Source organism: Periplaneta americana, chromosome 15 (assembly GCF_040183065.1).
Source record: "Periplaneta americana isolate PAMFEO1 chromosome 15, P.americana_PAMFEO1_priV1, whole genome shotgun sequence".
In the NCBI taxonomy this organism is placed as follows: domain Eukaryota; kingdom Metazoa; phylum Arthropoda; class Insecta; order Blattodea; family Blattidae; genus Periplaneta; species Periplaneta americana.
In genome coordinates this window covers 80308283-80321872 of record NC_091131.1, presented here as the reverse complement: position 1 = coordinate 80321872, position 13590 = coordinate 80308283, and the positions used below count along the sequence as shown (strand labels likewise).

At 35.7% G+C, this 13590-nt stretch overlaps 1 protein-coding gene across 1 annotated transcript in view; it reads left to right on the top strand.

The window, feature by feature from the left end:
• Positions 1–10922: 10922 nt before the first annotated feature.
• Positions 10923–13590, top strand: part of LOC138715157 (venom acid phosphatase Acph-1-like) — a 46075-nt gene continuing 43407 nt past the window's right edge. Inside the window, exon 1 of the mRNA XM_069847716.1 lies at positions 10923–11075. Coding sequence (XP_069703817.1) covers positions 10986–11075 — 90 coding nt within the window. The 5' untranslated portion in view covers positions 10923–10985. The remainder of the gene's footprint in view (positions 11076–13590) is intronic.

Here is a 13590-nt window from a genome sequence, read left to right as displayed (position 1 = left end):
TATGTTTAATTTGCTTAGCAACACGCTGTTCGTCATCTCATTGTTACGAAAATTATTTTAAAATGACGACTTAAATTCGTAAGCATCAATAAATTTAAATTACGTAAGATTAAAAATGAATATTCTTCATTGTAAATTTTTGTGGTACTTTTTCGATACGTACTTATTACATTTACTTAATTACTCAAGTTTTTCTTTTCTATTTAATACAGCATACTGATATTATAATTATCTTAATTATTTTTCAGTTTATTTAGTTTTAAACGACACCATGTCATAAACATATTATGCTATTATGTGATCAATATTCGATGAAGTCAGTATGTCTTAAATTAAATATGTTGTAAATATGTTAAGAGTAATTAAGAAATACATAAAATTAAAAATAATGGAATCCTTATACAGTAGTATTACGACAGTCGAAAAATATCTAACATGTGTTTTCGTAACATTAATATGACTGCAGATTATTATGAAGGCAGGAGGAGACATAAGAGCAAGGACCGTTTTTGCAAAACTTGCTAACTGAAAAAACTAAATTTTACAGGAGACACAAAAACTGAATGGAGACAAGTAGGTTATAGGTGCAACGATCACACTTTGACACACTACAATGAAGAGATATAATTAAATTTTACTAAGAATCCTTGAACATCGTGTAGAGGCCTGCCTTATGTTAATGAATCCATCAAAATCTCAATTTTGCAAATTTTGCAGTTAACAAGTTTTGCAAAAACGGTCCTGTGTCACTCGCAGACTGTAAAATTTATTCGGGGACAGTAGTAAATCCGAACTAGTCTGGCCAATTTTCATTAAACAATTAGAATCGTTCCAAATTAATAGAGTAAAGTGCATTTATAAAATGTCACGATGTCGTGATTGTAATATCACGAAACTTGGAACTAGTATTTTGTGCACTATTTTTTTGGACTTATTAATAATTCTTAATAATTATTGTTTGATTCCTTGCAGGATACTATTAATGATAAATGTGTATTATATTTTTTTATTTATTCGGGATTGTATTAAATAATATTTTGCAGTTTTTATATTAAGAAATTCCTTGTAGCTGGGAAGTCAATTTTTTTCATTTAGACTCAGAATTCTATTTATCTCGAAAATGATTAAATATAGGCCCTATACAATAAATGTGAATTGTAACATAAGCTTATATATAAATAATTTACAAATCACAAATCAATATAAATTGTTCATTAATAATTTTAAGGGTGAAACGAGCGTTGAGGGACTTCCGCCGACTTCTGACTTCTGTTGCATTCAAATAATTATAAAATACGATAATTTGGTCCAGGGAGCATCCGTTTTTGGTGCAAAGATAATTCGTTTGGCGTGTTTCTTAATTGAAATTAACCTAAGTGGGTCGGTGTCTTTTCCAAAATCGGCGGAAGTCCCTCAAGATAGGCCTATAGGTTATACCAGTAGCGTCAATGTAGATAAAAGTGGAATATATACCAGGTGGTTATAATTAAACTGACGGTGTTCAGCGTGGGGCACAGCACGGACTGTAATGATCGTAGGAAAGTGATACCTCGTGATATGGTAATTAAGCAATGCGCTCGCAAATTATGCAAAAAATTGTTCTAAGTCTTGTCACCAGGTGAAAATAAGGTGCTGTAAGCAGTCAGAACGCGGTATGGGCGCAGGAAAAAGGCAGGAAAGATCAAACACATGATAACGGTGGTTCTGGCACGTTTATTAGGAACTATGGTTACAAACACCGCTCAACAGCATGGTCGACAGTTGCAGCATATCTGGTGAAATCAGAACGACATGTCGTTGTTTGCTAGCCTTTAGATCAGGCAGATATCGGATATGTCCCTGACAGACACCATCTTTCAAATATCCCCATAACCAGAAGTCACGTGGATTTAGGTCTGGGGATCTTGAAGGCCACGCATCTGGATATTGCCTAGAGATGATGCGGTCGTTACTGAAAGTTTCTTGCAGCGAATCTTTCATCTGGCGAGCGAGATGTGTTGCTCCATCTTGCATGAAAAGAATGGCGTGGTTAATTGTGTTCTTGCAAAGCTGGAATCGTGTTGCACAAGCAGGTCCTATAACGTGCAGATGTCACTGAACACATAACACGCCCGCAAGGTGTCATCTCCTCAAAGAAAAACGGACCAAGAATGAAGGAGCTTGTGAAACCACACCAAACAGTAATGTAAGCTAACAAGCAAACATTCTGATGGGGGCAGATAAAAAGTTATTTTTTTTCTTCCACTATGTCAATAATGTCAAAAAAAGTGCTTATACAAATTTTGACCACTCGGCCGCAATTACGAGACCGTCCAGAAAGTGATTTTCCCTGGGACCGTTTACAGAAAAATAGCATAATTGCATGGTAAGACCTATTGAAACAGATACAACAATTGCTCCGCTACTTGTCAACATATCCCCCACTGAAATGAAACATTTATCATCTCATGGGGTCAATTTTTGTATCCTTGTGTCGTAGAAGTCAGCCGTCTGGGATTGGAACCAGCGTTTGATAGCCATCTGCACTTCTCTGTCGATCCCATGATATGACAAATATCGCAATTCCGGTGGGGAATATGTTGAAAAATAGCTCAACAATTGCTATGTCTATTCCAGTAAATTTTTCCAGTGAAATTGTGTTTTCTTTCTGTTAAACGGCCCCTGGCGAACTTATTTTTTTACGGCTCTCGTAATTGCGGTCGAATGGCCAAAATTTGTATAAGCACTTCTTTTGACATTGTTAACATGGTAAAAACAAAAGAAATAACTTTTTTTATCTGTCCCATCAGAATGTTTGTTTGTGAGTGCAATAGTTGTTCCTGCACAACATATGGAGGAGTCGAACTCCTATACTACGCGACAGTTCTGTGTATTCACTGCACCGTCCAGAGTAAAATGTCACCGAAAGAACATACTGACGTCAGAGTTACAGACAACTGCACGTTCTGACAGAGCAGTGCGTTCTGAATGCTCACAGCACCATATTTTCACCTGGTGGCAAGACTTTGAACTAATTATTTTTTGGCATAATTCGTGAGCGCATTGGTTAATTAGCATATCTACGAGGTTTCACACTCCTACGATCATTACAGTCCGTGTTATGTCACAGTCCGTGCTATGCCACCGTCAGTTTAATTATAACCACCTGATACTAACAAATAAATCTAGCTATAGTAGTATTTTCATTTGTACTTCAATATAAAGTTTAAAATATGGAGCTACACATTAAATCCTAATGGCATTCTGAGTCATTATTTTACCTAAGTAACGATTTAAAATTTTAATAAAACTACATATCGCATAATTCCTCAAATTTCATCAAAGAAGTCCCATTGTAAAATATAATATAATGAGAAAGTGTGTCATCTCTATAACACCGATTTTTTTCTCTCCCTGGTCCTCTATGCATGCTAGTCCCGAATGCACTTCACTTTAAATACACCCAGTATAAACATCTCAGTACGTCTGTATTCTGGACAAGACATACATGTATACAGAAGTGACCATTTTATTACGATAAACATATTTCACTTTAACTTGCACAAAGCTAGCATAAATATACTGCATATAGACCTAATCTACTAACATCTAACTTTTAAGCATGACATGTTCTATTGATGTTTTTGGAACACTGGTGGATTATATTATTTCAGACATTGGTAGGCCTAATAGTGAATCACAAAATATTCTTTATATTAAGAAACTCCTTGTAGCTAGGAAGCTAATTGTTTCTTCCGTTAGATTCAGAATTCTATTTATATCGAAAATTATTAAATATTGCCCTTACGCAATAAATGCGAATAATAACATAAGCCTATATGTAAATTTGCAAATCACAAATCAATGTAAATTGGACCACATTTTGCAGAAAGGAACCAACCCACATTATACCAAAACTGAGAAAAATGCACTTTAATGTTAAACGTGAATGATAAATTCACAAGTAGCCCTAAATACAACCACACAGTTATTGGTTTAACCAAAGCGTATTATGCGAAGTATATTTGTCCAAAATACAGATCCTTGGAATTCTTTAATTATTAAGTCATTAAATTTGTTTGTGGGTTGATTTCTTTCTGCAGAACGTGGTCCAATTATACATTAATAATTTTAAGATACTATTAATGTTAACGTAGATAAAAGTGGAACATATATTAACAAAGGAAGTTTAGCTCACAGAAAATTTTAAATCAGTGACATAATTTACTACATAAAAAGCCGAATTTATTTTTTCCCTTGTAATGGTATAAACTATATATTCATTATAAAAATGCATATGTTTGTATGCCCTCAAATTTATATGCGTAGAAGTTTTCGATCTGAGGAATGAATATTTAAATAATAATAATAATAATAATAATAATAATAATAATAATAATAATAATAATAATAATAATAATAATAACAATAATAATAATAATAATAATAATTTCTCTGGTGGCCGAAAGCAATTTTGAAAACATAGTCTTTATATCATTTCTTTTATCATACGCCAAAAAAATCGTTCGAGCTGATTTCGAATATAACGCCGTTTGTATTATTTTGCCACATAAGAACAAATTCTTTCAATAAAAATAATTGCGTTCCACGTGTACCATTCCCGGATATATTGATTCGTATGTACTGAACATGATAAAAACCTCTCCATTAATTTAGAAGAAATCGCTGTACAGAGAGAGACTGCATGTCAAAAAACAATTTTTCCGTAAAATTCTTGAAATATTTTTTGAGCATCACTGTACACATTACCTCTTATTTATATTTTGTATAATAAACGTGAAATTGCAAGCGTGTTTTGTTATTCGTTAACACTAAATCGGAGAACAAGGATTTCGAAACATAGTATATTCATTTATGTACTTTTTTTTTTTTTTGCTAATGGCGGACACGATTTTTTTTCGTCATTCGCTCGTAATGAAACCAGTTGTGTAGACCAATTTACAGAAAGAGTCATTGTCCAAGTTGCGCCATAGGATGCTGATCTACGTTACACCCTAGATCACATATGTAATAGGTCATCGCTATGTTAAATTCGTTTGCACTTTGAAGAGAACAACCGCCAGGATCGCCACCCGTCCGCTGTAAACGAACACGAATTGGCAGTACAGTCGCTAATGCAATTCAAATGGGAATTATGACGTGACTCCTTATGTAACGACTAGATGGTAGCATAGTAAACCTGACAAAAGTTGTTAATGTCAAAGCCTATAAGGACGACCTATCTGGGGTATATATGATCTATGGATACACTCGCGATGAGATGAGATGAGATGAGATGAGATGAGATGAGATGAGATGAGATGAGATGAGATGAGATGCCACAGGGGAACCGGAGCTCTCCAGAGAAAACCCCTGTGTCCAGGCGCGGATACAAGGGGGGGTCTGGGGGGCTATAGACCCCCCTATCAATTCAAAGACTTTTTTAAATTTAAAATGTACAAAGCATTATTTTTTCATTCATATAACTTATATGATTTCTTCACTCTCTAAACTTCATATTATTTTGCTATTTTACTTTCGCATACAAACTCTCTTTACAGTTCGCAGTGAATAGATCAGGTAAGTGGTCGCATTCCTTAGGGGTCGTTACCATGGGGTTTAACAAGAGCTCGGACTTCGGAACGGTAACCACCCCTACCACACTGCAGCTAGGCTGCTACCAATATATTTGTTATCGTACTTTACAATAGCCACTACATTCGACTTTTGAATTGAGACGAGAAGTGATCAGTCCGCACAGGTGAATTATTTAGTGTAACAGTTATAAGAAATTATAAAATGTCGAAACGTAAGTTTCAAACAAATATCTTACAATTCGTCAAGAAGCCGTGTGGTGAAGTGAAAGAAAAGTGCAGTACGGATGACAATGATACAACTGATGAAGAAAAGTGTATGCCTGTTAATACCGTAACAGTGGAATCGGTTATGTGCGGTGAAGTGATGACGCTAGTTCGACGACTCATAATGTATTAGATATTGGTTGCTTAGTGGAAAAAGAAATATGCAGTGACGAGATAAAATACAAAGCTCTAACAAATCCATGGGTTCCAGACGAAAAATATCCATTTCCGAGGACACTAGAATCGGGACAGTCTAGACAATTTCAGCATGCGTGGCTTAAAAGATTTCCATGGCTGTCTTACAGTAAGAAGGATAAAGGTGCGTTCTGTCACGTGTGCGTTTTATTCGGACCTATAGAGGGAGGGCAAAGCAAAGTTACGTTACATAATTTAGTTACGAAACCTCTAAGGAAATTCAAAAAGGCCTCTGAAATATTCCGGAGACATTCAGAGAACAGTTATCACAAAACTGCTCTCTTAAAATGTGACAACTTTAAAGGAGTGTTTGAAGGTAAGGTAGAGAACGTTCTGGTTCAATTGAATAATGAAGTGTTACAAACAGTGCGCGAAAACAGGATGAAACTTGTCCCAATAGTAAAAACAATTATTTTGTGCGGCCGACAAAATATTCCATTAAGAGGACACAGGAATGATGGTGCGATTGACTTGGAAAGCGAAAATCAAAACGAAGGTAATTCCAAGGAGCTTCTTAAATATCGCGTTGATGCCGGTGATCAGATTCTGCATATTCATCTTAAAAATGCCCCCAAAAACTCTTCTCTAACAAGCAAAACAACGCACAACGATCTCATAAACTGTTGTGGCACCATTATTGAAAAGAAAATTGTTGAAGAGGTTAACCAAAGTAAAACATCCCAGACGACTTCAGCTTCGTTAAACTGTAAGTAACATTTAATCGACTTTCCATTCCAGTCACCATTTCCTTTAGAATTAGAACTAACTGAAGACTTAGAACCTAAGAGTGACAATATTGTTGTGGTTTATTTATTTGTTTTTAATTCCATTGTTCTGTGTTATGATTATACTACTGTATTCATATGTTAATTGAGGGGTTGGTGCAAGAAAGGCACTTCTCTCAAATGCAAGTTTTGAGAAAATTGATGTTGGAAATTCAAACCGTAATAATGTTATCTATGCATGCCTTTACATTTTGGGTACCGGTACTCCTGACCTCTATGATTACAGTATTGAACTACAACTTTGTGATCATATGCATAACAGATCAGAGATCACAATAAAGCGTTGTACTCAAAAAGGGCACATCCTCTAAAATGCCCTTCTTGCACCCAGCCCCTCAATTATTATTAGCCCCCCCCCCCTATTATTAAATTCTAGATCCGTGCCTGCCTGTGTCACGAACCCAAGTCCACAGAATTTTAAGTCCAACGCTCTAGGCACCGCACCGTGGCGGTCATTTATGTACTATAAATGTGAAATAATGTTCTATGTAGGCTATAGGTGGCGCAAGTACATAGTGCGTTAGTTCAGATTCCAACTGTTCCAAAAAAGCGTTGCGGCACATTTTTCCAGACTATTAACCTCTTCTTCACTGCCACTACTCTCCTCCATAATTTCATAATTAACTCTAACATCTATTCATGAAATGCGACTGGAAACTACCGTACCATACCAATTTCATGGTAGGCCAATCTCCGATGTTTGTTCCACGGAGTAAGAAATTACCGGTATATAAATTTCTAGAATTGGGGCCAGCACTTGAGTCTTCTGGTATGGCACAATAGAATTTCTTGCTACTAAAATTTTAATTTGCTATTTATGTAAGTTTATTGTTAGTAAAATAACATGTTTAAAATTACAAACAGAATTCTTCCCTGAAGGAGTAAAAAAACTCGTGCTCAGAATGCCATTAATATTTAATGTTGTTGTTTAGTCAACTGTCCTAAGACAGGTCTGAACCTCACAAGTTATACCAAGAAGGCACCACTTATGAGGCAACTAGGCCAGGAGATAATGGGGTAGGCTGGCCAGATTCTTTCCCCTTCACCGACTAGCTACATATTACACTGTGTTGCTCCATGATTATTTGAATCTTTATAATGAAATTCAAATGAAAATACTACAGAACACCATCATTATTGAATTACTGTTCCTTAAACTTTCGTATAAAACGATTTTGCGACACGTTAAGCAGTTGTACAAGTCTTTCTGCCATGATGAAGTGTAAATTTATACTTCATACAAAAACACAATTCGTTATCATTTAATTGTTTGACCTTGTACTAATGCTTGCATGCCATTTACATGGACACTCATATTCACTACAGAATGTCACATTATTCGTTCATTGCTCCGTTACGCTTTTAGGTAGAACGATTTTGCGTTATTCTTAAAATATAATTATTGTGCAAAGAGTTTTAACCCTCATAAGTATGTCAGATTATCAATTTAAACTTCATTCAATGACACGATTTTTTATCGTAGTTATCTGATCGTACTTTGTTTCATTATCCTTATTATTGTCTTACATACATATTCCCTACCACATTGTTCCATCATTGCTCCGTTACACTTTCATATTATAGTGATTTTGTGTTATCTTTAAATTATAAGCTGTAGGCTGCAAAGATTTTCTTATCTATAAGTACCGATGTGACATGATTATTTATCATTGTTGTCCAATCTTACATATTATTTAGTTCCTTTACATTGAACAAAATGTCGCATTTTCATTATTGTTGTTACATTTTTTTTTAATTCATTCATTGTTAACTCTTTACCGTCTCTTAATGCTTTCTGGTTGGGCTCTTGTCAACGCTGTGACGTTGAAACATGTTCAGGTTTCTACCCAGCGACAGTCCTGATATATTGTAAAGTTCTCAGTTCTGAGAACCGATCGAACCCGGGACCTCCAGATCTGGAAGCCAGCTTGCTGACTACCAGACCACAGAGACAGTCACATTTTTATACAAAGCGATTTTGTTTTACTCTTAAATTTACTTGTATGGTTTGTGCCATGTTTAAAAAGTCTTCGCGTCTCTATATGTTAATAACAGAAGATGTGCTTAAGATATGAAACCAACACAACTTCCGATTTCATCTTCAATGAATGCAAGAAAGACTTATATTGTAATTGACTGTGGGTGTATTATGTCTTCTAAGTAATAAGACGTTGCCACTTCTTATCAATGACTATCACGTCAGTGTTGTATGCGCTTTGCAAAGTATACGACAGAAAGAAATGGCATCTCCATGTGAAGAAAATGACTGCACATCTCTGACCTACTCTCGGTGTCAAGCGAACACTGTTGATGTTAATAAAGACAGAGTTGTTTATTGTAAGCGAGGGTTTTTTGAACGTGACACGTATTATACTATAGGCCTAAGTGTTTCCCCATTATAAATATGTCAATGTCTGAGTTTAGACTTCAATTACACGACTCTTTATCATTGCTGTCTGAACTTCCTTAGAAATGAATTCTTTGTCCATTGCCTTGTAATAATATATTCACTACACAAAGCTACATTATCCCATCAGTACTCCTTTACACTGCACATAGAGTTATTTTTCAATTAAGCTTCATTTTTTGCCCTTAACTTGCCGTTATTCAGCTCGACTCTAAGAACAATCTCATAGATGTCGCTAGTGCCGAAGAGCGTAGAGCACTTAGTTCGTCAGAGACTATCAGAGTGCACCACATGCGTTGGGTCATCAGTGCTCCTTTACACTGCACAGAGTTATTTTGCATTAAGTTTCTTCTTTTTTTGTTCACTGGCAGGGCCCTTAACTTGTCGTTATTTCACTCGACTGTACGAACAACAGAGCTGCCAAGAGTCCCCAAGGTAACTGAATGAGATCGCTGTTCAAGAAGAGTGAGATTCAAGGAAACGAGTGAGACAACAAATTTATTCATCAGTTTTGTGGAAAATAGTAGAACACAAAATAAATTAATATATTCTAAATGTTGCACATAATTGTAAACGATACAAATCTCACTCTTTATTGCAGTATGTTTTATTATACTGATGCGTTGCTTTATTAGCACTAGCCACCAGTTCTTTTGGTGGTTCGATTGTGTGGCATGGCTCAGGAATGGCCGTTTCCATGGTCAAGACAGATGATAATGTACCATCATTTACGTTCAATGAACGTCTAAAAGCTGTTTTATTTTTCCTTATCATAGAAAAAACACGTTCTTCGCCAGCATTAGAATGTGGAATGATCAAAACCAATCTTGCAACCTCAGTTATCCTCTTGCATATTATTTCTCCGTTTGCTAGTTTCATCTGAGATAAATATGCCCAAATTACATTCATTCCGTAAATGTACCGACTTACTTGCTCCTCATCTTGGACTTAGCACTTTCCTATACATCTTCAGGGATACTGTCTTGTATTAAAATATTGTAATCCACAAATGCGTGAGATTTCAGCTCGCGTGCGTGTGAGCGTGAGATCGGCCTCGAATCAGTGTGTCTCACGCACAAATGCGTGAGACCTGGCAGGCCTGGAACAATCTCATAGATGCTGCTAGTGCCAAATAGCGTAGAACGCTTAATTCATCAGAAACTATTCAGAGTGCACCACATGCGGTGGGTCTACGTTGCACTTGTAGCGAATAAATGAATGAATGATGATGATGATGATGATGATGATGATGATGAAGAGAGTTGTTGGGATGTCACAAGGGAACCGGAGTACGCAGAGAATGCCCTTGTGTTGCCTGTATCACGGGCTTGCCCAGCACAAGTTATAAATTCAGGCTGGATCAGCCGGGATTTGCACCCGTCCCCTCTAACTTAGCTATATGTCCAATGCGCTAGCACTGACCACCGTGACGGTACTTAACCTTCATTGTAGTTGTATGTAAGTTCCCCGCCGCTCCATGGTAATATATCAATTTGCAATTTGGACTTATTCCAGTGACACGATTCTTTATCATTGTTGTCTGACCTCAGTTATGTTTACTTTCCTTTTACGTCACCTTATATATATACTCATATTTCTTGTAAATAGAAAAGAATGCATGTAAAACAAAATGCGCGAAATCCAAATTCTAAGTTCAGCTCAGACCAGTTATGTAACTTATGGGAGGAGCTTAAACGAAAATACTTCCTTCGAAGTCGTAAAAATTGTAGTACTGCTGTCAGTGTCGTTGGATAAATCATGTCGTGGTTGTCGTTTGCTCTTGGAACCTGGGTGCTCTGTAATTTACAGTTAATAGCCGCAGAATCAGAATTACAACTCATCCATGTAGTAAGTTTGTCAAACTATTATCCAAGCTAACCATATTATAGACTATAAGGTACTATTATACCGAAACTTTTAAAAATAATTTTACGTGAAATATGAAATCATTATTTCTTTCACAAATGAATGGGAGTCATTTATACACAAGTGATTAATATAAAATTCAAATGTGGTCGACACTTTGTTCTTCAATTTTAAAGGATCTTTTTCGCCCACAAAATTTCATCTAGCTATTCCGAGTTCATTTGGATTTTTGCTAGTGTTTGTGAAATGAATAGCTTTGTCGGTTTCCTTAAAGATTTTTTTTATAGAATAGGCGTACAGTTTTATCTTTGCCATACTGATTAATAATTCGTTTGCAGTTGTTTCGCAATTCCTTTCGCACTTCATGTGGGTTTTTTTTACTAATTTCTTGCACTTTTTGTAAATCTGTCGGAACATTAACATCGTGTTCTAAGCATTTTCGCACTGCATGTTCCATAGTCGGAATTTTCACTGATTTCCTGTATTTCCTAAAGCCTCGAAACATTTATAGGCCTATTATTGTGTCTGTCATAAATTTTACCTACTTTACGCGAAGTTCACAGATACGTTGTACTAAAAAAATCGATTTCGATATTTTCACAGAAATACACGTTTTCAGCATCCTAGTATCCAAAAAGACTATTTCGGCTTGCTGTTTGTATGTGTACAACGTTTTCCTCTGAACTACCGGATAGAGCTCGTAGCAACTGCGAGTCAATCCATCCGAAAATTAATGCGCACGGAGTGTGTCTTAACTTGAAAAGGAAAAATAAAATGGCGGTTTACTCGAAATCGATTGTAAACATTGTTTCAAAAATTGTATAAGTGAAATGTGCATACACTTTGTCCGAAACCCCTTTTGCGTCGGAGAAATTATTACTTAGCTATATGATTAAACAATACTTCCAATCGGAAACATCTTCACATAAAACATTTAGAGCCTAGAAATTTTTGACAAATTAAAGTAACCCTCTCCCCTCCCCAAAAAAAATGATTTAAAATATTTAAACAAATTGCTTTACAAAATCAACGTTATAGAAATAGAAAAAAAAACTTATTTTATGTGAAAGGAAAAAGTCGAAAATCTGGTTAATAATAAACGAAATTGTTCTCTCTGACAATAGCCTACTATATACCATAGACAACTATATACTGTACTTATCTCGCACTACAAAAAATGTAGGTAGCCAAAACCGGGAGAAACATTGACGCTCACTGCACTACGGTTAACAGAATTCCTATTTCTTATACATATGCCTGGTGGTGAGAAGTAGCACCAGACTTGCTTGTAGACTACACATCTTAAAATACAATAGTGAGATAACATTACACATTTTTTAACTACATTGTGAAGCTTGTAGGCTACAAACTTTCTTTCCATACTTTACATTACTCTACTGCAGGAGTGTAGTCGTAAATAAAATTGTATCAGAGCGCATCACGAAAAGATTATTATTATTATTATTATTATTATTATTATTATTATTAAGCCTATTATTAACCCGAAAAGACGCTCTTCAAGACATTCTGTATAAACCGCGTATTTACAGCGACTGCGATGGCCTATTGGGTAATGTAATCTTAACTTACAGTATATTTATTATTCATTTTCATATTTAATTACAACTTTCATGGACAGTAGTACAGTGTTACCCCATTATGTAATACGTCAAATACATTTTCAATACAGATATGTATTTATTCTTTCGCAAAAAAATATTTTATAGTTGTTTTCCTAGTATGTGAACCCTTATAATGAAACAGTCACATTTTCAGGACGATTTAAATATGGATTTACACTGAATGAAATATCATCAGAATAAGAGCTTTCCGTTTAACACCTATTTTAACCTTAGAGTCACAAAGACTTCAATGGAAAATAAACTGATCAGCAAAAATTTCCAGAATCGAAAACAGTGACCGAACTTAGCACTGAAGACTAACCAATAACTTATGCACACTTGTGGATATTTATTCTTTATTACTAATTTTTTCCATAATTACAGCAGACTGAGGAAAGTTGTTTGAGAAGGAGGGTTTAGGAAAAGAGTAGGGTATTGTTACTGTATGTAGGCTTAAGCGCGCAGGTAAAGGGTCAAATAATAGAGTGGGGTATTGAATGTAGGCCTTATTCTACTCCTCTTGGTGCGCAGGTAATGCCGCTGCTATTGCACATATTACTATACCCGGTAAGGTTTATCTTGTCTCAGTAGCAATAAAACCAAGTCCCTTCAAATGAGGGTGGAGATTATAGGAGGGTTGTAAATTTTCAGGATTCCTTTCAAAACCTTGTTAGTGTGCAGCTTCCGGAACTCAATTTCTTGAAAGACAAGCTCAGTGACGGAACTACACAGTACGAAGAGAGATATTTTGTAATTTTATTTTGCGCTACAGAATGTATCAATTGGTTTCTTCCGTCACTGGATGGATGGACGGCATCTCTCCACTACCTCATTGCCATAACAATAGAGACGAAGTAAGACATATCTCCTTTCTC